At 52.3% G+C, this 25,071-nt stretch overlaps 1 protein-coding gene across 6 annotated transcripts in view; it reads right to left on the bottom strand.

The window, feature by feature from the left end:
* MINK1 (misshapen like kinase 1) overlaps positions 1-25,071 on the bottom strand; it is a 46,512-nt gene that overhangs the window by 9,067 nt on the left and 12,374 nt on the right. For all 6 annotated transcript variants that reach the window (XM_061143252.1, XM_061143251.1, XM_061143250.1 and 3 more), the window contains exons 2-12: positions 7,218-7,283; positions 5,523-5,579; positions 5,300-5,425; positions 3,606-3,716; positions 3,132-3,222; positions 2,609-2,739; positions 2,236-2,290; positions 2,047-2,125; positions 1,655-1,830; positions 1,181-1,250; positions 642-855 (exon numbers count right to left, since the gene is read on the bottom strand). In XM_061143252.1, the coding sequence (XP_060999235.1) occupies positions 642-855; positions 1,181-1,250; positions 1,655-1,830; positions 2,047-2,125; positions 2,236-2,290; positions 2,609-2,739; positions 3,132-3,222; positions 3,606-3,716; positions 5,300-5,425; positions 5,523-5,579; positions 7,218-7,283 (1,176 nt within the window). The remainder of the gene's footprint in view (positions 1-641; positions 856-1,180; positions 1,251-1,654; positions 1,831-2,046; positions 2,126-2,235; positions 2,291-2,608; positions 2,740-3,131; positions 3,223-3,605; positions 3,717-5,299; positions 5,426-5,522; positions 5,580-7,217; positions 7,284-25,071) is intronic.

Genomic DNA, 25,071 nt, shown 5'->3' on the forward strand with positions numbered 1-25,071 from the left:
TCTTCTTCCCCACTGTGCCCCCTGCAAAATAAATACCTTTATACATGCATACAAAGTACTTTTTAAATTGGGATTTAAAAAACTGCAGCTACTTAAAAATAAGATTCTCTATTAATTAAAATTAATTTCTCCCATCCACCTCCAATTAGTGCACTGGACAAGCTTGTAGGAAGCAAATCTAAGCCCCAACAACCATAACTAAAAGGAGGGCCTTTCGAAGGATCTTATTCACCTACAGATGGGGCACCTGCTGGAGGGACAGGTGACCAGGACAGGGAGGGGTTTGAGCAGAGACCCTCAGCCTCCCCGGGTCTGAAGGGAAACAGCAGGCAAACCCCAGAGCTGAGGTTTACATACAGACACGAGGAAAGGGAGACAGAGTGGCTTTTTTAGAAAACTCTGCTCTGAAGGGACGCTGAGGGTACCACCACCCACACTGGCCTGGCGGGTGCCTTAGGGGCCCCTCAGAGAGGACAGAGCCCTTCCCTGCAAGTCTGAAGGCAGCGGGCTGGGAGGCCCCCCTCGCTCCCTCTTCTTCATGTTGCCCTAAGCAGACAAGCGGCGGGACCAGGACCCGGTCAGGTCAGGCCCTTCCGGGAGGGCCCGCCGCCCGCCCTCCCCCACCTGCCCCGCCCCCACACCTCCTCCACCCGCCGCCGCTCCTCCTTCTGCTCCTCGATGCGCCGCTGGCGCTGGTGCAGGAGGTGCTTGATGTGTGCCTCTGGGTCTCGCTGTTGCTGCTGCTGCAGCTGCTGCTGCTGCTGCTTTAAAGCCTCCGAGTTGCTCTTGTTCTCCTGCTGGAGCCGGAGGAATTCCCGGCGGAGGGTCGACTCCCCCGGCACGTTCATGATGGAGCTGGGCAAGATGGTACACGGGAGTTTCCAGGTCAGAAGCCACCCTCCCCCAGAGAGCCCTGAACAGGTGCTTCAGCAACCCAGATGGGGTCGCCTCAGGTCGCTCCCGGATGACCGGAGACTTGTCCTCCCTCTGCCCCGCCTTGGGCCTGCACTCCTTCAACACCCCAGCCTGCAGCCCTGAGTTCCCTCCAGCTCCTGCATTCCTTCCGTTCCGTCCCATGGTTCCAGCTGTCTGTGCTCACCACCCCCAGGCTGAGTCCCCGAGCCAAGGGCCACTGTTGTCCCTGGACGGTGACGGCACCCCCTCCGCCTGCCAGGCCCACCTTGGCTCTCCTTCCTCTCCGTGGCTGTCGTCCTCCTCTTCGCTGCCGCTGTACTCATACTCCGTCTCCTCTGCAGGGGGGAGATCACTGCTGTTTCTTCACCCAGTGCCCCAGACCCCACCCTAGCCCAGGGATAACCAGTAAGGTCTGTCTGGATGGCACGCCTCCTTGGAGCAATGGGGGCGACGGCGGGTCCCAGGTTTGGGCCTTGACAGAGATGGGGATGGGACCCCACAGTGGGTGGGATGTGGGTGGGAGGTGTCCTCGCATTCACACATGTACATGAGCAGTTCTAGACCTCCCCACATAAAGTGGAAAAAGCCCTCTGGGATTGGAAGTTTGGGAAAGGAGATCTCCTTGGATAGGGAGAGCTGGGCCTGGAAGGGGGCCTGAGGGGAAGCCAGGGCTGGTGAAGAGGAGTAGGGGCGGTGGATGTATGTTCCAGACCTGCCACCTCCCTCCCCACCCACTGACCTTTCTCGCCTCGCTTCTTCCGGGATCTGTCGATGTGGTCCTTGAGCTGGATGCGGACCTGGCGCTCGGTGGGCTGGTCGCGGATGAACGGGAACTTGAGCAGCTGCTCGGTGGGTGGGCGGCTCAGGTAAGCCTTGATGAGACACGTGTCAATGAAGTCAATGAACTTCTTAGACCTGGAGATGATGGTGGCTCATGTCGGAAAGGGGGTGGTTCCAGGAAGAAGGGGGGACTCATTCATCCAAAAGTCACCGACCTTCCTCCTGTCTCCCCGTGTCCCCCACACCAGGTGCCCCCCTAACCCGTCCCCTCTTCTGCAGTGCAGACCCAGGCCTGGGGGTAGGGGGTAAGGTGGAGGCCTCCTTGCTAAACGCCAGTCCCCTGAGACCTACCATTTCTTGGACTTGAGCCTGGGCGGCGGGTTCCGGGGGATGAGGAAGAGGGCTCGCATGGGGTGCATGTCACATAGAGCTGGAACACAGAAGAGGCGCCATCAGCTGGTCTCACCGGCCGCCCGTGACCCCACCTCCTCCCTACAGCTCCTTCTGGGCCCTCCCTTCGCTCCCAGAGCCTGCACTTACGGGGGGCTCCCTCTGCCATCTCGATGGCTGTGATTCCTAGAGACCAAATGTCACTCTGTGGAGGCATGAGAAGAGGGACAGGTGAATGCTGCTGACCACTCACTCCCCTCTCCCACTATCCCCAGTCTCTCTTCTCCGGGTTGCTTCCTGGTCCATACCCTTCCTGAGGCCCCTCTGCTCCAATCCTCACTGTCCTCCAGCTCCCCCACCCTCCCCATCCGTACTTTCCTGGCCACAATCCCTTCCCCAGCCTCACTGCTACCACAACCCTGGGCCTTCATTTCTTTCCCCGACCTGCTCAAGCTCCCAATATTTTCAACCTGCCCATTGCCCCCATCTCACTTCCTACCCTTGGCTGCCTCCCCGCCCATACCCTGTAATCGTAGGTGGCATCAGGGTTCTCATCACAGGCGATGACCTCGGGGGCCATCCAGTAGGGGGTCCCGATGAACGTGTTCCGCCTGCCCACCGTGCGGTCCAGCTGTGCGCTCACCCCAAAATCCACTGGGAGGGCAGAGTTAGAGGCCATGATGGAACGCTGCACCTGCGCCCCGCTCGGGGCTGTCCTGTGAAAGCCCCACCCAGCCACCTCTCCACCCCATCAACATCCATCCCAAAGGCCCTGACCTAGTCTTCCTGTGTCTGGGGGAGAAACCAGGGTGAAAGGACCAAGGGATAGCATTCCAGGCAGAAGGGGCCAAACAAGCCCATCTCCCCAGAGGGGCCGGCCCAGCACCCGCACACACCAGGGAGCACACAAAAAGCTTCTCCAGCGGCTTTCAGCAGAAGGCGGCGTGCAAATCCCCCAGCCCGTAGACAGGTGGGCTTGAGCCACTAGAGGGAATGAACAAACGGGTCCCCAACTCCGTGCTAGAGGTCAGAAGGCCTCGGCGTACCTAGCTTGACCTCGGCATTCTCTGTCAGCAGCACGTTCTGCCCCTTGATGTCTCGGTGGATCACCTTGTGGGCGTGAAGATGGGCCAGACCCTGGGGCAGCAGGGGTGGGAGGAATTAGTGTTGGTGTTAGAGGACAAGGATGTGAGTCGAGGGGTGGGGGAGGCACCGGGCTGGGCTGGGCTGGGCTGGGGGAGCCGTCCCTCTCCAGCTGGGAGTCAGGAGCCCAGGTAAAGGCTCAGCTTTGGGGGCAGTGTCCTCAGACAGGAGGCTCTGGAGGACCCAGCTGCAGGGTCCCAAGGAGAAAGGGCAGAGCTGGGAAACAGAGGTGCTGGGTCCTTCTGAGGGTTCTCCACCCGCACCCGCATCAGGCCATCTGCTCCTGGGGGGCACAGTTCCAGCTCCTTCCCGGTGAGTGCAGGGAAGGCCCGCCTCCAGGGAGATGGGAACAGGACGCAGGGAGGGGCCTGGCTCACCCGGAGGATCTCCCTGCAGATGTAGGCTATACAGTCCTCCTTCAGGGCATTCCCTTTCGTGTTCTTCACCAAGTCCGTTACAGAACCAGCACCACAGAACTCCATCACCAGCTATGGTCCCAGGGAGGCACCGGAGGGAAAAGTATCTGTCAGGCAAGGCCTCCTTCCCCTGCCGGGCCCCTGGGGGAGGACTGGAGTCCTTGGGTCAGAACCGTATGAGCTGGAGAGCAGGGGCCATGAGACCCCTAGTAAAAGCCACAGAACTTGGTGAAATTAGGAGGGGAAGGGGACACATCTGGGAGACACAGGGCAGGTGGGCTCAGGGAGGCGATAGTCTGGGTCCAGAGGAGGAGCCCAGGGAATCCCTGAACTTGCAGGTAGAATGACGTGGGTTTGTGCTTTTTCCCTGGGGAAGGAGCCAAAGCTTCCATCAGATCCTCACTGGGAACCATAAAACCCAAACAGTGACGAACCACTGCTCCAGAGCAGGGGTCCGGCAATCTATGGCCAAGAGGCTGAGCATGGTTTTTACATTTTTAAATGGCTGGAATAAAAATCAAAGGAAGAATCACATGAAATTTACATCTTAGCATCTTAAATAAAGCTCTTTGGAGTCCAGGGACACTCCTCTGTTTTCATCTCTGCATGTCTATGGCTGAGCTGAGCAGTTGTTAGAAGCTTATGACCCGCAGAACCCCAGATATTTACTGTCTGGCCCTTTAAAGGAAAAGCTGGTCAACCCCTAACAGAGGGACAAGAAAGGGGCTCAGAGTAAGCAAGTCCCCAGGTCTGCTAGAGGGACAAGACAGAGCTGGGGGGCTACCAGAGAGCTGCAGAAGGGAACCTGAGGCTTCAGCACAAAGTCTGTAAACAGGCCAGGCCGAGGCCGGGAGATGAGAACTCCGGCTGGCCAGCACCTCTAGGGACCCAGAGCAGAGGCCAAACAAATCCTTGGGGATCAGTACTCCTGTCCAAATATTTTCACTGTATATTTCCTACAAGCTGCATCCAATGCAAAAAAAAAAAAAAAAAGGCAGCCTGAAGTACCTATATTTGCATGGGCCAAAGAGGTAATTTGCACATCTGGGGTGCCCCTCCCACAGCTGGATGGGAGGATGGGGTCCACAAGGGAGCGCCGGGTCACTAGCACTCAGCTTCTAGCCCTTAATAATCTCCCACTACACACAGCTGGTTACCTTTCTCTACCTGTGTCTCTCCCCACCCAAAAAAGAGTAAGTGCCTTGGAGGCAGGGACCACAACTCATGACTATCTGTGCAGGGTACGCAGAGGGTGCTCAGTAAGTACTTGTCCAGCAACTGCTGGGAGGGGGACCTGATCTGAGTGCCAGTCCCCCAGCCATGGCTGTGTTCCCTGCTGCCCTTTCCTCCTGCTGGGCTGAGCCCCAAAAAGGGTGAGGCCGGGGAATTAGCAGGCAACAGTGCCCAGGCCGGGAAAGGCGATGACTCTTAGGAATGTTCCAAGCCTGGAGGGAATTTGGGGGAGGCCCCAAAGAGCTAAGTGAGCTATGGCCGAGTAATTGGAGAGTAATCGTCCTGAGAGGCTTGTGCGCTGCTGGGAGGGGCCCAGGTCTTGTCACCACCCACACATATTTGATGTGCTGCTTTCTCAGGAGCTGTGATCAGAGGCAGGAGAGCAGATGCACTAACTGGGGCAGGCCAGGGGCGCTCCTCACCCAGAGCTGGTCGTCGTTCCCTGGGGGGCTCTTCTTGATGAAGGCCCCGTAGTAGGTGGCGATGTTTCGGTGGTGAGAGTATTTTTTCAACATGTTGATCTCCTGTTTGATCTCTTCCTCCTCATCCTGCGTGAATGGGGGGAGGTGAACCCTGAGAGTCCCCCCCCCCGGCAAACCCCCTTCTCAACACTCCAACCCTCCCCCTGCCCTACACGCCCCTTACCTCCGTGACATCCATGACTTTGATGGCAGCCAGCTGCCCAGTCTTGACATGCCGACCCTGCAGGACAGACAGCCAGGCATGGGGGGGTCAGGTCTGCACTCAGGAGGGGCTTAATTCTGGGAGAGGCCACAATTTTTGGCTGCTTTCTATCTTAGAAAATGCCCCTGGCTAGACAGCTCAGTTTATGAGTTGGTCGTAGGAAAATCACCGCACCTGGATTCCAAGTGCTAAGCTGGATAATGGCGAAGGGTCTCCTCTCCTGAAACACTCAAGAGGGATGAGGTAGAGACACTTGTGCTTTGTCCCAGCCTCTCTGGCTTAGACAGCCTTGTCTGAAAGTTAGAGCAGGGAGTGAAGGTTCCCTCTCCATCATCAGACGAAGCGGCATGGAGCTGGGAGAGGTGGCTGGGGGAGGAGGGCTTTGCCTCTCCAGTATCTTCTACGCAAGACAGACTGCCTGGGTCCTCTCCTGATTCACCTCTCTGGACAGGAGGCCTTTCCCAGAATCACTACCCGCCCCTCCTCAGACACATACACAGGAGGAGAGAGTAGACAGGGCTGAGATTTCAGGGAACTTGGAGAAACACGGGAGAGCTGACTGCAGTGTGGATACCCCAGCACCAGTGCTAATGGGAAGAAACTTCTTCTAGAGTGTGTTCCTGCCATTCCCCTTCTGCCCCTCCCATCCTTCCAAAATCCCTAGCAGGAGTCATCTCATGCTCCAGTAGGAAAGTCCAGGGCTTCCTGGGGAGGAGAAAGGTGTGTGGGGGGGGGGACTGCCAGCCCAGGGATCACTTTTATCCCCAGCAGTTTTTCACGACCCCAAGCCCAGAGAAGCAGAACAACACAGAGCTGCCATTTCCATGGCAACAACTAGGCAAGAGATGGGGTGACTGGGGTGGGGGGGTGCACCTGCTTTCCAAAGCTTACAGAGAAGAAGGGTAAGAGACAGGTGGGTAGTCCCAGTGACCCAGGAAACCCTGGTCCCTGAGACACAGGGGACTTGTAAAGAGGCCAAGAGCTGTATCTGGAGCTGAAGCAGCCAGGCATGTGCTTGGGGACAGCATCCACCTTGAGTACCTCTCTGCTGCGGCTGCCTCCCCTGTGGAGTGTGACCGGTGGTTAGACCACGTGAAGGGCCAGACTGGCCAGGCCAAAAGCCACAGTCCGTGGTCGAGGAAATGCCTCTGCTGTGGAGGCGGGGGAGGGAGGCAGCCTCAAAAGCAGAAGGCCTGAGCTCCGGTCCCAGTCCTGCTGCAGGCTGGTCAGGGCAGCTCAAGAAAGTGGGTCCCCCTCTGCTGAGGGTGCCCCGTCTAGGTCCCACTGACCCCAAGTCCTGGGTCTCCTGTGGACTGAGGAGAAGCCAAACCTGTACTTCTGAGCTCGGTCACACATGTCCCCATACCCTTCCCACTGCCTTCTGCGTCCTGTTCTTTACCCCACCCAGCTCCAGACTATTCCTGCCACACCCAGGGCTGGTTCTAAGCTCAGAGGTAGAGGCCAGTAAAAACACCCGCCTCTCGCTGCTTCCTTTCCTCCTGACTTTATCCCTTTCCTCTCCTTCCCTGGGTCCCCTCCTTTCCCAGGGCCCCTGGCCCCTGTAATCCCTCCAGCCCCTGTCAAATCTCCAGACCGCGGCCCACTCCAGAGAGGCCCATGAGAGAGGGCCCCCTCCCACCACACCCAGAGCCTCACCTTGTACACCTGTCCGTAGGTGCCATTGCCAACCACCTCTACCAGCTCGAAGATGCCTGCAGGGTCCTGAGGGGGCGGGGGGAGAGAAGGATGAGGTATTAGCACTTTGGAACAGGAACACGAGCCAGAGGCGGGGAAGGCTCTTCGACCAGGAGTTGAAAGTGAACATGACTGTGTCAACGGGGCTGCTGGGGGGCTGACCGGAGCTGCCCTTTCCTGAGACTGGGTCAGAGTTCACGTTTGGGGAAGGGAAAGCCGAAAGAAGGGGAGAGTAGACAGGAGGCAGAGCCCTGCTGGTTATTTAGACAGGCTGCTGCTTTCAAACGCAGTGATGACCTCTGAGAGCCTGTGGCCTCATCTGCACGGGGGGATACCTGAGGACCCACCTCTGGGCTGGTGGCAACTTCAGATGGGGCAACGCCCACAAAATGTTTATTAAGTCGGTGCCTGGCACAGGCGTGTGTGCAGTGAAAGTAAAAGCAGGGATGAGGAAAGTTAGAAGCCGGAGCACGAGAGCCACCCTTCTCCCCTTTCCCAGTTCTGAGCCCAGGGCTCCCAGCATTTGGTGGGGTAGAGGGATCTGGAGGGGGGAGGGGGATGGAGAGCAGGGAGAGGCGGTGCGAAGGGAGAACTTTCAGTTCCCCTTGTTTGGAGTCAAGTGGTACCAGGAGAGGAGGGGTGAGGGCCCGCAGGGCTCAGACAAACGCCTCCGAAGAGGCTCATGGCCTGCTGGGCTGAGCAGCAGCTGCAGGGAGGCCACCTGCACCCTCTGGCAGGGCTCCTTTCTGAGAGAGAGGGATTGCGAGGTGGGGTTGTAGGCCGAGGTCAGCCTGGGGCACCTGGAGTCACAGGCAGGCTCTCCCCCACCTGCAGGATGAAGCGGAGGCACATGCCACTCAGGAAACAAACTCCCCAGCCAACACCCATGCCTCCTTGCTGACAAACCTCAAAGTATATCATATAAAGCTCCTTTCTCTCTGATTTTGAAAACCAAGATGGGATTTCTGTAAAAACAACCAAAGAAACTCCCAAAACCAAACAAACCAAAAGAAAGCCTCCTCCTTCGCCCACTGCAGCAAGGGGACATGGAAGGTAACCTGGGCGGGCCGGAGATCAGGGAGACCCCGGCCTCAGGGGGAGGACCGGAAATGTGGCTCTGGTTCCCGGACATCCTCATCAGAGCCCGTGCCTCCACATGCCATAACTGTGCACCGACTTGTCTGTAAATCCTGGAAGGAAGGGACTGAATCCTCCCTGCTTACTTGCCTGTCCAGCACCTAGCCCAGGGCGTTGCAAGCAGCAGCCTGAAAGAACATTCCAGAACTGGCTGGGTTTGCGGGAGCCTTGACAGAAGCTGCAGAGGGACTTCTTCCACCTGCTCTGAAGGGGCCTGGGCTGGCCAGAGGAAGAATTTCCTGGTTCTATGTTCAATTACTTAGCTCCAACTTACATTACTAAACAAAACAAAACAAAACCCTTGAATAGGTCTAAAAATCAGCAGGCCCCACAGGAAAGGGAGAGCTGACAAAAGGTCTGCTTGAACCTGAGAGCTTCAAGGGACCCAGAAGAAGTTATCTTGTCCACCTGCAAGTCTAGACTCAGAGGCTTGAAGGAAACTCACTTCTCTAAAAAATCTCTCACAGAGAATGGCCTCATCCATCCTGGGGCTTCTAAACTCTTAACCATTGGGAAGTCCTTTCTTCCATCTTAATTCTTTCTGAGATGGATGGAGACAGGAGAAAGGACACATGGACTTGATTTTCTGATGTTCCTAATCTAAGAGGGGGATATGAGTGGCCTGGCAGTGTCACAATGACACAGCATCACCACCTCAGATCCACACAAACAGAGGTTGTAACCTGAGCTCCCAGTCTGTCTCCTTAGGCTCTGCTTGGGAGGCACCGAGGGATAAAAGGACAGCCTGTGAGGTCAGACACTCACGCTCAAACATGGATTTAATGGTCTCAAGCCCCGGCCAGGCTGACCACACTTACTTGAAATGGTTATTCTGAGAATTAAGTTGAGATTGTGCGTGTGACACAGGAGTCCTGGTCCGAAACATCCTCCAGGGAACATGCTCCACGGAGGCCTGGCCCTACTCTGCTTCTCGACGGCAGCACCACCCTCACCCAAGCCCCACCTTGGCAGCATCCTCTCCCCAGTTCCTTCTCCTTTCAAGACACCCGTGTGGCTCCTCCTCTCCATCCCCGAAGCTGCTACTCCAGGCCCATCCCTCCACCCCCTCCCCTCCTGGAGCGCCTGCCTCGCCACCCTGCCTTCTGCTGCTGCCTTCTGCTTCACCCTGCCTTCCTGAGTTTGCTCCTCTGCCCAGAAGGGAGTCCAAACGCCTCAGCCAGATACTTAAAATTGCCCCATCATCATACAACTGCTAAATACTGCCTGAGTGAGTGTCTATATCGGCCCTGCCCTGGGCCCTAATCTGGGGAGATCTGCCAGGTGACTTTGTATTCTTCATTTATCCATTAAATATTTATCTGACTATGTGACAAGTTCTCCATGAGGCACAATGGGGATCTCAACCGTGCTGTATGAGAACCACGGACAGCCCCTCCAGGGCCATGTGATTTTACAGACAGGCCAAGCACCCCAGCGTGGACACGTGGACACTCGGTGGTTACACGCCATGAGAGCAATGGAAGGCACTCTGGTCTGGAGTAGAGGAAAGAGTGCTGGAGAGTGATTTCTAGGGGGACATAGCTATGTGTCCCTGAGCAAGTATTTAACTGTCCGGGGCCTCATCTTCCTCACACAGCTAAGAGGAAGCTGGACTGGGTAATAAGCCAGCTCGGCGGTTTCGGGGGACAAAATTTGACTCAGGGTGGGAATCTCAGGCAGGCTCCCTTGGAACAGGTGGTGTCTGAGTGGTGACAAGAACTAAAGAGCAGGGAAGGCCAGGCCCTGCTGAGGGACAGCAGCCTGGGTTTGGATGTTAAGTCTGAGATGTTTGGGGATGCAACATCTACCAGGCAGCTAGAAACAAGGGTCTGAGGAGAAAGATTTAAAGACAGTTTGTGAGTGTGGGATACGGGGTCCAGGGTGGGTGCACAGGGAATGAGGATTAGAAGGGCCAAGGCCAGCCCCTGAGGAAGGGCCACGTGCTGCACACGGGCGAGCAGAGGACAGACACAGAGCGGAGGTGGTCGGCGGGGACTGAGGAAAGCGTCACTGGCCTCAGCACCGAGGTCCCCACCGGGTGACCCCATGCAGGCTGCAGTGGTGAGAGCAGACGGTGGGGGCTGGGGGGAGGTGGGGCGATGAGGAAGTGACGGCTCTGGGGGCAGCACCCTCGCTGGAGAAGTCCGACTTGGAGAGGAAGGGGAAAAGCAGATGATGGCTCGAGGAGGGAGCAAGGTCAGACAAGTGGGTTTTCAAAATAGGGAAGATCTCAAATACTTAAGGGAAGAAGACTAAAAAGCAACTGCTGATGCCCGACAACTTGCTGTTTAATAATATACATGGGTGCATATTTACCTATTTGTAGGTAAACTGCATCAGTGGATTACATACAGCACTGATCAAATACAACAGTGCCATACTCAAGGATTCAGAATGCCCAGAAATACACAATACCACAGTTCAAATATGATTTGATGCATTGATCTGACTTCAGCTGTGGGCCCTTCACATATCTGCCTGTCTGCATGTGTGGCCACCCTCTTCAGTGGCGATCTGAAGGGGCATCCCCAAAGAGAAATGCTCTGCTCCTGGGAAGCCACCAGGCGGTCCTGGCCTGCCCACCTGCACAAGAGCACAGCTCTGGAGCCTCCTCCAGCTCTTTGCCTTGGTGCTCAGACTCTGTTCTCAGCATCCTGGTTCTTGTCCAGCCAGCTGCTGGCAGGTGGAAAGGGATGGGGTCAAGGGTACAGGTAACTAATGAAGGAGGGCGAGAGGAAGGAAGAGATGAGACGTGAAGAGTCACTGCTCTATCGAGATTAAAGACAAAGGAAGATGGGGGAGAGCTCCATGAATAACCAGTGACTCTGCCTTAGGTGATTACGTCGGTGGGAAGATCATTTGCTAAGCAGGAGTCTGGGGCCTGAATAAGGCTGGAAAATCTTGGGAACAGATGCTAGACAGGGTGCTTTAGGATATGTGAGAATCCTAGATCTTGCTCCAGAGATTCTGATTTAGCACTGCAGGTCTGGGGTGAGGAGGGGACTCTGTATGTTTAACAGATCCCCTGGGTGATTCCAATGTGGAGGTCAGTGGCCCCCTTGGGAGAGGATGTGCTGCTTTGGGGAGTTATTAATGGACAAAAGGAAGCATCAGGGATCTGAAAGGAGGCTCAGTGGTGGAGAGCTACTGCTCTCCTGCAAGGGCGCCACAGCGCCTTCCTCTGCACTGACTCAACTCATGCCCCTTTTATCTACGTCAGGGGCCAACCCCGCCAAAAGATGACCTCTCCTGTCAGCCAAGTCAAATCCCAAGTGGTGGTGGTGTTTTTTGTTTTTGTTTTTCCAGTAAATCACTAGCCATTCTAACCCACCACAAGTCATCCAACCCATGAATTTCAACCTCAACGTCACACATTGATCTCATCTATTAAACTCATTGACAAGTTCAACAAGGTTGCAGGATACAAGGTCAACATATGAAAACCAACTCTTATTTCTGTATACTACAATTAATGATCCAGAAAGGAAATTCAGAAAAACAATTCCACTTACAAGAGTATCAGAAAGAATAAATCAAACCAAAGAAGTGTGAGACATGTACACTGAAAACTGTAAAACACTGTTCAAAGAAATGAAAGAAGACCTAAGTAAACGGAAAAACATCCTGCATTTATGGATCAGAAGATTTAGTACTATTAAGATCCACACATTCAATGTACTTTTATAAAAAACCCATGTGGCTTTTTTGGGCAGAAATTGACAAGTTTAGCCTAAAAGTCATATGAAAATGCAAAGAATCCAAGAGACAAGATGTCTTTAAAAGGAAGAATGAAGTTAGAGGACTTGCACTTCTCAAGTTGAAAACTTACTACAAAGCCACAGCAATCAGGACCACGTGATACTGGCACATGGCAGACATAGATCAATAGACTGGAGTTGAAATCCAAAAATAAACTCTTCAATTTGTGGTCAATTGATTTTCAACAAGGGTACCAAGATCATTCAACGGTTTTTTCAACAAACTGGATATTCATATTTAAAAGAATGAATTTGGACCCTTATGTCATACCATACACAAAAAATTAACCCAAAATGGATCATGGCTCTAAAAAGGTAAGAGCTAAAACAATAAAAAATCAAAAGACAACAAAGGCGTAAGTCTTCATGATCTTGGATCAGGGAATGGTTTCTTACATATGGTACTGAAAGCATAAATAACAAAAGACCAAAAAAAAGGTAAATTGGACTTCATCAACACCTAAAACTGTGTATTTCACAGAACAGTATCAAGAAGGTGAAAAGACAACCCACAGGATTGGAAAAAACATCTGCAAATTATATGTAAGAGATAAGGGAAATGTAGATAAAGGGACATGTATTTATACCTGATAAAGGACTTGTATACAGAATACTAAAAAAACTTGAGAATAAAATAACTCCACAATAAAAAGACAAATAATTTTAAAATGGGCAAAGGATCTGAATAGACATTTCTCCAAAAGAGATATACAGTGGCCAATAAGCACGTGAAAAGATGTTCTATGAGTCACTAGGGAAGTAAGAATCAAAACCACAGCAAGACACCACTTCACACCCACGAAGACTGCTTTACTCAAAATGACGGACAATAACAAGCACTGATGAGGATCCGGAGAACTTGGAGCCCTCATACGCTGCTGGTGGGAAGGTAAAATGGGGCTGTCACTTTGGAAAACAGTTTAGCAGTTTCTCAGGTAACTCTATGTAAAATAGTTACCACATGACCCAGCAATTTGACTCCTAGGTAGATACCCAATGCAACTGAAAACATACGAGCACACAAAAATCTGTACCTAAGATGTTCACAGCAGCTTTAGTCATAACAGCCCAAAAGTAGAAACAGCCCAATGTCCATCAATTGATGAATGAATGTGATGTATCCATTTATGGATATTCCAATAATGGAACAGTCTTTGGCAACAAAAATGTATGAAGTAATGACGATACAAGGTACAGCAACGTTTGAACCGTGAAAACATTACACTAAATGAAAGAAGGCAGTGAAAAAAAAACTTCACGTATTTACAGCTCCATTTATATGCAACGTCTGTAATAGGCAAATCCTTAGAGACAGAAAGCAGATCGATTAGTTCTCCTCCAGGGGCTGGGAGGAAGGAATTGCAGTGACTGCTAATGGGTACTGGGTTTTATTTGGGGCTGAAGAAAATGTTCTGAAATTAGACAGTGGTGATAGCAAGTCTGTAAATACACCAAAAACCACTTTAAAATTCTGTGAAAGGGTGAATTTTGTGCTATGTGAATTACACATCAATAGAACTGTTGTTAAAAATAATAACCCTAAAGCCCCTCTCATACTACTCCATAAATTATTGCTGACAGTGACAATTGTCACCCTAAGAAAGTTAACCTACTCATATGGAAGGGACCCCTCAAAGTGCTAATAACACATGTGAAAAAGTCCTAAGACAAACACAGACAATGATAAAATATAACTACATATAAAATTTAGAATTAGGCAACCTGGTTTCTTTTCTTGGCTCTGCTGCTAACAAGCTGTATGTTTGTGGGCAAGTCACTTAACGTCTCTGGGTTCCCTTTCAATGAAAAAACTTTCTAGTTCTGTCTCTATGATTTTTTTTTTTTTTTGGCTGTGCCATGCAGCATGTAGGATCTTAATTCCCAGACCAGAGATTCAACCTGCATGCCCTGCACTGGAAGCATGGAGTCTTAATGACAGGGAAGTCCCCATAACCATATGATTTTAAAAGCTCAAGTCCACATTCCACAAAGCTGCCAACCTGATGACTATGTATTACTTCCTTACCGTGTGCCAGGAGTTGTGTTAGGCTCTGGAAGATAGTTAAGTAAAATGGGGCAGTCCCTGCTGTGACAGTGTTCTGATGGGGAAGGCAGACACTAAACAACTCTACAGTTCTGTGGTTGCTCTCTCGTGATCCTCCAGACTTGAGCAATCAGGCAAGGGCGACAATAAGGACGACGGCTGGGGTCTTACAGCCTTCCCAGGACTCTCTGAGCAAGGACACTCTTATCTGTCCCATCCCTGTGCCTCTTACCTTGACTACCTCATGAGACATCTCCCACATTTTCTGTCTCAGAGCTCTCTTTCATTGCCTACCCTCCCCACATCCCTGTAATAATTAAACAGCTAGCAGGTTCTGAGCATTTTCTTTAGTTCTGGTACTGCTGAGTGCTTGAGAAGTATAATCTCAAAGCAAACTGTAAGGTAGGTGTTATTGGCATATTTATTTTACAGGGAAGGAATACTAGAGCAATTTAATAACATGTCCAGGCTTACACATAGCCAGGCAGCAGCAGAGCCCAGGTCTGCCCTCAAAATTCGACTTCCAGGCCTGCTTTGCCTTGATCAATGTTCCTGTTGCCTAAGGGACCCTGTTTTCAACCATGTGGTTCCTTTGTTACCCCAATCATAGCTCATGAGTCCAAAAGATGGGCTCCTGATCCAAGGGTAGCCAGTCTGAAACCAAGAGAAAAGATGAATGAGGGCAAATTTCCCTCTTGGCCATTCCAACTAAAACGCAGAGGGAAGACACCAGGAAGGTACCTGGAGAGTCAGGGTGGCAGAGGTTGTTGTGAGCAGAGAGGCCGGCTGAGAACAGAACAGAGTGGAGGCAGAGGGAAGTCGGGGGACAGGGGACAGACTGGTGCTCACTGTGCCTGGTTTTACCACAACTCAGAATCACCCTGCAGTTCCAGCTCCAAGGAACTGGCTGTGCCGCACGCTGTTCATGTGCTCAGACTGCAGTGAGATTCGGAACCTTCAAGTAAATCAAAATCCACATGATAGCAGTACTACCAATTAATTTAATCCCACAAAACTCCACTACACTGATACTATTGTGATTCTCACTTTACACATGAGAAAATAGAGGCTTGGTGAAGGTAAATAACTTGCCCAAAGTCAAATGGCTAACGAAGTGGCAGCACCAGCATGTGAATGCACATAGCCTGGCTCCAGAGTCTCTGCTGCAACTTCTTGTATTCAGCCTCACTTGAGAGCTTCCTTGCAACTAAACAAGCTGGACCACAACCTCATTATTTAACTTTTCGCATGATTATGTCTCATCTCCCAAAGTAGAAGAGATGCTCTTTCAGGGCAGGAACCATCCTCAGGTGGTACCCGGTTGTCACCTGGTATGAGAGCTCTACAGACTTGCACAGATATGGGTGCCCAAATGTTCTATTATATTACCTGGGCAGCTGTCTGTGTCATACGCAAAATCACTTTTGTTGAATCGTGAGCATGTGGAATAATAGTCTGTGGCTACTTTCACTCACAAGGGTTTATGCTACTAAGCATTTCCTGAAAGTGAAAGTGCAAGTCAGTTTCTCAGTCAAGTCCAACTCTTTGTGACCCCACGGACTGTAGCCCGCCAGATTCCTCTATCCATGGAATTCTCCAGACAAGAACACTGGAGGGGGTTGCCATTCCCTTCTCCAGGGGATCTTCCTGATCCAGGGACTGAACGTGGGTCTCCTGCATTGCAGGAAAACTCTTTACTGTTTGAGCCACCAGGTCTTCAGTGGGTGGAGAGGTTGTGGAAGGCAGCAAAAGTGTTCGGATCAGTTACTGAAGAGTGGGGCTGTAAGACACGTGACAGACTCCCTCATCCAGCTCAAAACCTGCCAGGGAGACATTACGCGGCACTGGGCTTCACGCCGTATGATGTCATCTGTGATTTACAGTATGCGTTCGGGTACGAAGAGACAGCAGTGATGTTATCTGCGGTGACTCTCCAGGGAGATGTGCCTCCAGGTGCGATTCAAGGGATGGCGCTCCACACGCACCTTTCATCCCGACCCACACGTGCACTCACGCAGTGACATGCTGCTCACGCAGGACACTGCCCTCGCACGAATCAGCTGGCGCCGATTCCTGTTTTTATCACAGCACCAGGTGTGTTTCTAAGTACCCGTGAGATGCTCAGATGCTTGTTGATTTAACTTTTAAATGCCAGCACAGCAAGGAGGAGGTGGGTTTGGTTGAGGAGAGCTTTCTGGAAGAAGTGGAAGATAAAGAGCTGGAGGGGCTGGGGGGAGGGAAGAGGCACCAAGCTGGATGGATAGAGAGGAGACCCCTGGGGTAGGCAAGGGGGCAGCAGGAGTGGGCCCTCCCTTAGACTCCTCTGTCTTCAGTTCCCCTCTCATGATTTCCAGTGTGTCCGTCTGCCCAGCTGTAGCCCAAGACTTCCTGAAGGCACTGCCTTCTGCTTCAGGCTGTGTGCTCAATAAAAGTTAGCTAAATGAGGACTGGGCACAGGGCCCTGATCCTTCCCAAGGTGCCTACCTGTACCTTCATTGGGGGCTCTGCTCACTGCTGGGACTGGTCAGGAGAGAACTGGGCACAAACTGTCTTGGGAGCTTTCTCCCTTGCTCTGCTGATCCTCAAGGGGCTCCTGGACCGACCTCACTCTCGGCCCCAGCTCATATCTGGAGAAAGGACAAGGGGAAGACGGTGACAGAGCTCTTCACAAATAGCAAGGCAGTTATTCTGAGGCCTGGGGACCAGCACTGACTGGCATTCTCCTCTTCTCTGAAAACCAAGGAATCGTTTGCTGAAAAATGAAGGCGGTGACTATTTCCCAAGAGAAAACGCAGAAGAGTTTATGCATCCATGTTTGAGGCCTGGCTGGGATGGGGTGGCAGGCAGCAAGAACTGAAGCTCAAGGATGAAGGAGCCGTGAGGCTCGGCTCCAAGACACAGGAGGAGAGAAGGAGCGCCCCAACTGCTCCCTCACAGTTGGCGTGCAGGTGCCCAGAAATCCACGGGAGAGGTCTGGAGTCACAGGGGAATCCAGGATGAAGGGCGGGTGACAGAAAGGTAAAAGCAGGCCAGCCCCTCAGGTTTGGGGTCAACATTTCCTGAAGTGGCCGAGAGCTGGCAGGTTGAACCCTGGCCTGGGTGCTACTCTGACCACATGCCTCCCTGTGCTGTTGCTTCAAGATCACCCACCTCCAAGCGGGGAGTCATGTGTGTGGTGTCTGCTTTGCATGGAGATGAAATCCCCCGAGGGGGACAGAGGTTTCTGAAGTACTTTAATAAATGCAAACTGTTAGCATCAATATTTGCGGGATCTTTTTAAATTGCCTGCCAAAGAGTGCCTTCTTAAACCTTGGCTGTACCTTCAGGGAGCTTATAAATCAAGACGCCAGCACGGAGAATTAACACGCTGAGAAGAGTTACACATGCTGAAATCTCAGAGGTAAGGCTGCTTGTGAGGCAACTGCCAGAGAAGCAGGTAGGAATGGCAAGTCTGACCCCCACTTTTTTGCTGACCCACAAATCAGATAGAATTTTCAGAGCTGGAAGGGTCTGTCCCTTCCAGGAGATTCTAGGAGAATTCCAGGAGATTCTAGGAAGCTGCTGGAATGGCAGAAAGAACCAGAACTCTGAAGTTTGGGGAGGGCTGAGAATCCTTGGGAAAGACACCAGGGAAGGTCCGGTCTCTCCTGCACTTCAGGTCCTGCTGTGATTATTCACTGGGATATGCCCTGGCAGGTCCTCCTGCTGCAACTGCTGTGCCTCCCTAACCTAGGCGAGGTGCCATCCCAGCCACCCCTCCACGGGGGAGCAGTGCCAGGAGGCGGGGTTGCCCCCGGGCTGGGGGACAGGAGGACAAGTGTGGGCCTCGGCCCCACCTCCCCCTGTCGCCAAGCATACCAGGACTCCACAGAGGCCCAGAGAACCCGTGATGGGGATGAAGGCCGGGGAAAAGAACCGCAGGGCCACTCAGGAAGGAGAATGGGAACTTGCGGTCCACAGAGGGGACCGACGAGAGCTGGCGTGATGGAGGCTGTGGCCAAACCACCCTCTCGCCTGGAAGAGCAGGGCTGCCAGGGCCTGTGGAGCCTCTGTTTATGTTGTGCTGAGACTAGGCTGGGCTGAGTGGGCCTCCCACCCTCCCTCCCCGAAGAAAACAATAGGCCTGTTTTCCTGAGCTCTTCCTGTGACCCAGCAGGGCCTCAGGAAAAGGAAGAGGGGGGCACAGGCAGGGCTGGCACCGAGGCACAGCCTGGAGGAGGGGGCCTTCAGTCTCCTAGCAGCTCACCAAGGCCTTGAAGCCACCCCTACATGCCAACCATCCAAGCCCCAAACCACTGACTGCCGTGCAAATGCAGCTTCAAACCCTGTCCCTCGTCCCACGACCAACCAGATCACTAACCCTAAGCCCCTGCTATTGGAGCCGCCACTGGGAAGGGGCCAGGAGTGGGGGTGGGGGTCAGACAGGTTTCCCCGGCAGCTCGAGGCCCACAGGGATGCAGGCACAGTTGGTGCTGGCAGGGGCTTGGGGGGCTGTCCTGGGGGAGAGTGGACACTGAGATGTCCTTCAGTTAGCTGTAAGCAACTAAAGGATGTGTGTGTGTGTTCCCCTATGAGAAGAGATACAGGAGGGTGTGTGTTTGGGGAAAGGATGGGTGTAAGAGGAGGCGAATGGGAGTGGATGTGTGGGCTGCGGTGGGGGTAGGGAAGTGGCAGGAAGTTTCCCCAGGTTCCCTCTTCCTTCGTCCCCAAGTACAGACAGCAGACAGCCCCAAGGACCCAGCAGGTCCAGACGCCTGCCTGTGTCAACAGGAGGAGGCCCTCTGAGGCCTGAGTCAGTCTCATCCTGCCCCCCACCCGCCAATAACCCAGGGAGTATGTTGTGTTACCCCCATTCCTACACCAAGGGCTCAGTGTGGAAAGTGGGCCCAAGGCCAAAGCATGAGACAGACAGACAGTCCCGTGGGAGAAAGGAAGTCGGCCGGAGTCGGCGGGGGGGGGACCGTCAAGGCACCTCCTCACAGAGCCAACAAACTGGAGAGGAGAGAGCTCGAAAGGAAGGTTAAAACCCTCCTCAACTCCCCGTCGCCCACAACGTCCAGTAATAAACCAGAAGGCCTTCAGAAAACTCCCATCCTAGTCTTCATTCCTCTCTGAAGCTGACGCTCCACTCTGCCGTGGATAGGCCTACCCCACACTGCGGAACTGAAGTGCATCCTTTTATTCTGGTTCCACACCGTGAAGTACTCACCCTCTGCTTATCGGCAGCTTTGAAGTATTTTTATGGAAAAGGAGTACAGGAGGGGAGGGAACCAAGTGTGCCCTGGAGTGGAGGGGCAGGAGAGAAACCAGGAAGGAGGTTTATGTGCTGGCAGAGGGTAGTTTTTAAGTCACTCTTTCTGGGTCTCTAAGCCAGGAGGACACACACGACTATGAATACACACACACACACACAGATACACGAAGAGGCAGAAGCAAGTCCAGACCCGACACACACATAAACACAAACACCATCCTGATCAGAAACCAGTCAGAGCGGACAGGGGCCCTGCCCGCGCCAGGCTGGGAGCCATGCCCTCCATGCCTCAGCGCCCAGGTTCTCCACGGACCTGGCTGCCTGGACGCCTTGGGCTGGGGGCTTTATCCAGACCAGAGGGTTTTCCTGGATGGAGGGCCCCACAGGAGGCAGGCAGCTGACCCGTGCGGTGGCCAGAGGAGAGACAGGCAGTGCGGGAGGGAGGGGGGGAGGAGAGGGGACCAGAATTCAAGCAGCAGCCTGGTGCTGGTTCTAAAATGGCCGCAGGCAAGGCCGGGGACAGATGGTCTCTTTCTGATGCTGAGCTGGAGAAGTGGGGAAAGGGAAAAGGAAAAAATAAATACCGTCACAGTCAGAAATTTAAAAATAAACCAAAAAAACCTACAAGATAAACAGCTTGCTTCTGAGAGTCCGCCTGGCTCTAGCAGCTAAAGGAAAACAGAGAACTACAGGCCTGGGGTGACAACTCCCAGTCTCAGAAGAGAGGTCATTCTAGCCATCCCCCTGCTCAGAGCTGGAAGGTCTTGCAAAGTCTTCCAGGCACCTGAGGGTGGTGTCTTCCCTTTATTTCTCTAATATTCACTTCCCAAGCCTCAAGTTTTTAAAGCCTTTGCGAATAAAACATTACAAGCTATCAGAGTTTGATCCTGGCTCTGCCATAATGAGCACAGAGACTGTCTCTGTCTGTGGCCAACAGCATCAACTTCATCACCTCCCAGCTGCTGTCTCTGCTGCCGTCATCCAGCCACCCAGCTCTTCAAAATTTACAAGGTGTTTCCACAGTCATTATCTCATTTGTGCCTCTGACCTGGAGGGAAGCCAGGCAGGAATTATTACCCCACCTCACAGATGAGGAAACCAAGGTTTCAAGACGTTGTGTTTTCAAAGTGGAGCCTGGTTCGTCTTCTGATGGCCAATCCAAGGAGGCCTCCCATGGCACACGTGCCCCAGAGCTCTGTCCCCTGGATTCCACTGGCCTTCTGTGGGCCAGAGAGACTCTTCCTTAGGCTCAGACCTGACTGCCTTACAGCTGATGATCCAAAGGATGGTTTATCTGGAGCCCCACCCATTCCCATCCTGTGGCGGAGGGGGGTTAGCGGGGAGAAGGACAAGGCAAGGGTTCTTGGTTCTTCTAATACACCACACCCCTTTTCACCTCTGGGTCTCGGCACATGCTGTCCACTCTTCTAACTCCATCTCTCCCCTCCCTTTTACCTCGATGCCCTGTGCACATCCTTCCAGATTTCAACACAGACCTCATCTCCTCCAGGAAGTTTCCCTGACTGTGGTCCTGCTCCCACAGCACTCTTTCATAGCCCCTTTCATGGCACCAATTTCATTTTTGTGACTGATTCTTTAATTGTTTGTCCTCTGCAAGACAAAGTCTTAAGAGGTCAAAGTGTTAGTCACTCAGTTGTGTCTGACTCTTTGCGACCCCATGGACTATACAGCCTGCTATGCTCCTCTGTCCATGGGATTTTTCAGGCAGGAATATTGGTGTGGGTTGCCATTTCCTTCTTTAGGGGTCAACCCAGGTCTCCTGCATTGCAAAAGATCCTTTACTGACTGAACCACCAGAGAAGCCCAAGGGCACATTCAGTACCTTTCTGTTGAATGGATATAAAAACAGAAGAAAGTAGGTGCTATCTAGATAAAACATCCCCTTTCCCTAGTGCTATGGTTTCTAACACTAGCTTTGGGTTTAATCTCCATTTTTTCCAAAATAATCCACAAATAGTCACTTAAAAACAACGAATGAGGGTAGCTACTGAAAGTGAATCCTCTTTTGTTATGTGAATCAGCGCCCCATAATTTATATGCTGGGTAAACGTATATTACTAGAAAGCGGAGTTTCCTACAGCAGGAACTCCTATAGAGCGGGCTAAAATCAAAGGGAAATTAACAAGGACCCAAAGGCTGTAAGAAGCAAGAATAGAGAACAGGGAAGAACAGGGAAGAGAGCCGAGCTTTCTGGAAAGGAGAAAGAAGGGGACAGAGGCTGGGTTAGGTGAAGGGCAGAGGAAGGTCACATCTTAGACAACTTAAAGGAAGGTTCCAAAGTAGGAGCAGATGACTCGGGGACATGTTTTCTTAGCTGAAGCAGAAAGGCAACCAGAAGGCTAGTAAGACAGAATGACAGGGAATGGTTTAGACTTCAGAGAATCAGAAGGCCTGGGCACTGGTTCTGATTCTTTCATATCATGAAGGCAAATCAGCAAATCACTTAAGCTTGCAGAGCCTCTTTTCCTTACCAACCCAACCCCATCTCACAAGGGTTTATGGATGTACAAATATTTTGATACCCACAAAGTGCTACAAATTTGCAGAGTCATTATGAAGATACTTGCCTCCCATAGAGCCAAGGAAAAACTCTGTCAGAAGGTGATTTTCCTGGGATTTAGAGTGAAGAATGGCAGCTTGGGAGAAAAGAGACTAGACAAAAAAGCAGAATTGTGAGGAGGGCAGGCGAGAGAGAAGGGAGGAAAAAAAGGACTACGGCCTTGGAGGCAGGGGTGAAAGGCACAGGGGGCCGGGGTGGGGTCCCTGGCAAGCAGACAACAGGAGAGAAAGGGCAGAGCTTGGAAGCAAGGAGGCAGGAGGGGGGCAGACATCAAGCCCATTCAGGCTGGCAGACACCAAGCTGACGCAGGACGACAACAATAATCAGGGGCTGGATAATAATAAGGCTTCTCGCTGCTAGTTTTCCATTCTAGCACAAACAAACCATTAGACTTCGTTGCCAACCGGCTCCTGTGGGAGTCAGGTGTCCACGAACACCAGGCAAGAGGCTGGGGAGGGTCTGTGACCAAGAAAGCCTAGGTCTTGTCTGACTCCTGGGTGGCTTCTACTTCCAGATGGGAGACCCGGCCAGATGCCATCAGAGAGGACATAGGGAGGAAGGCTATGACAGACAGGGACTACAAGAAGACACCCTGGAAGGAAGGGTAGAGGGCGCCAGGCTGAGTCAGTTGAGAGAAGAGCAGGTGGAGGGTGGGGACCACAGGGAGGGGGAGGAAGGACTGTCTGAATCAGACTTAGAAAGGGTTACTCTCCAAAGGGTGGAGACCAGAAATTCTCTGGCCCCACCAAGGACCAACTCAGAATAAATTACAGCCCAAGGGGTATATAGGTGAGACAGAGGGAGGAATTTCCTGACCAGCAAGATGGAGCAAACATGCTCATCCAACTATTCACCAGGCCCACCTCTCCTCTTTTTTCCTGAGAAAGCTTCCCTGGCTACATTCCTGCCAACTTTAGGGCCCTGTGACCAGTTCGTGCAGTCATTCAACAAATGTCGAGTGCCTGGCAAAGACCAGAATGTGGCAATGAAAAAAACAGAAACAGACCCTTCCTTTGTGGAGCTTACAGGAAGCAAACATTAAAGACACAATTACACAACTACACAAACTGAACTGCGATAGGCAGTAAGAACAAGTAGAGGGCTTCCCTGGTGGTCCAGCAGTTAAAAATCCGCCTTGCAATGCAGCGGACACTGGTCCGTTCCCTGGTAGGGGAAGACCCCACATGCTGTGGGGCAACTAAGCCAAGGCACCACATTACTTAGCCTGTGCTCTCGAACCCTCAAACCACAACTACTGAAGCCTGTGCGCCCTAGAGCCCGAGCTCTGTAACAAGAGAATTCACCACAATGAAAAGCCCGCACGCCGCAACTAGAGAGTAGTCCCCGCTCACCACACCTAGACAAAAGCGTACTCGCAGCCACGAAGACCCAGCATAGTCAAAAATAATATAAATTAATAAACGCATAAATTTTTAAAAAGCACACAGAGTATTTTTTGAAAGATTAAAGGGAGGTTATGAAAGGGGCTGGGGCAGTAAAGGGCTGATGGGGAAATGATATTTAGTCTGAGACCAAAAAGACAAGTCAGAGTTAACTCAGCGAAGGTCAGAGGTGGGGAAGGCCCAAGGCGCTGAAGGAGAAAGAGCCTTAAGTCTCCAGGCAGGCCCATCAAGGATCCAAGTAGCCTTTCCATAAAGCACTTTACACATTTTTGTGTAAAGTCCTGTCTCTCACATCTGAAAGAAGCCGTGTATCCCCATCAGAATGTCCCGAGGGTGAGGTGCAGGTCTACCCCCACCCCCAGCTAAGCCCACAGCTTCTACACACAAGAGCACGTGGGGCTGGAATTCCTGACTCAGGGGGCAGGACAAACAAGAGTTTCAAGTTCAGACATTAGATTTTGAAGTTGCTCTTTTTTCCAGTGGAAAAGGGTAGAATGCTCTAGGGTAGAGAAGGGAAAGCCAGACCCACACCTGGGGGCTGAGTGACTCACTCACCCACAGCCATTAAGACTGAACTCAAGACACTGGGTGGCTTTCTCTTTCCCCAAACAAAATGGGAAGGAAAAGAGGAATGTTAACAGAACCCCAGGAGACATCCTTTCTGGGGACTTTCATAGGAGAAATCATGCAGCTACCACCTATCTAACGAGCAGTTACCAGGCCAAGTACTTATACACTTCTGTTTAACCCTCAAAGCAGCCCTGCTAGGTGGGTCTTTGACAAATGGCAAAAACGGGGCATGGGGGTAATTATGACCTTTCCAGAGGTCACACAGTAAGTGACAGAACTGGACTTTGGATTCAAATCCCTCTCCAACACCTATGAGGATGGGAAAGGCCCTGATATCCAGCTCCCTCCCTATCTCCAAAGAACAAGTAAAGATGTCCTGTCTTCCCAGGTCAGTCCTCACCAGGTCTGCCTGCTCTTGCCTTGGCTCCAACCGACTCAGGGGAGCCTAAGGAAGGGAAGGGAACGACAGAGGACGGGATGGTTGCATGGCATCACCGACTCAACGGACACAAGTTTGAGCAAACTCTGGAAGGTGGACAAGGACAGGGAAGCCTGGTGTGCTGCAGTCCATGGGGCTGCCAAGAGTTGGATGCTACTGAGCAACTGAACAACAAGGAGCGCACCCACACTGATGTTCTTACTTCAAACGGTCCTTCAGACCTTTTGCTGAACCTTCCCTTTCTTTGGTATCCTTCCTGGATGCCCCGCCCTGCGTCCACACCCCAATTTGGTGCTCAAAGATTTTTAGCAATGTAGAGAGGACAGAAGGAGGGAGGGGCCTCTTGGGTCTGAGGGGCCTTAAGGATTATCTGGTCCAGTGGTTCTCAAAGGGAATCTGCTCACCTGGGAAAACACACATGCCAGGGCCCTGCCCTGGGAGGACTGAATCACCTGGGGCGTCGGGGCAGGGTCTGGGTAAAACGTAGGTTAAAGCAGCTACCCAGGTGACTCTGAGCGAGCCTCTGATTAAGAGCCACTGTTCTTATCTCCTTGTTTTCCTAAGTGAGGAAACCCAAGTCCCAGAGAGACGACATTCATCCTGTAAGCGAGAGGAATTGAAACAGGAAC

This window comes from Dama dama, chromosome 5, assembly GCF_033118175.1.
Source record: "Dama dama isolate Ldn47 chromosome 5, ASM3311817v1, whole genome shotgun sequence".
In the NCBI taxonomy this organism is placed as follows: Eukaryota; Metazoa; Chordata; class Mammalia; order Artiodactyla; family Cervidae; genus Dama; species Dama dama.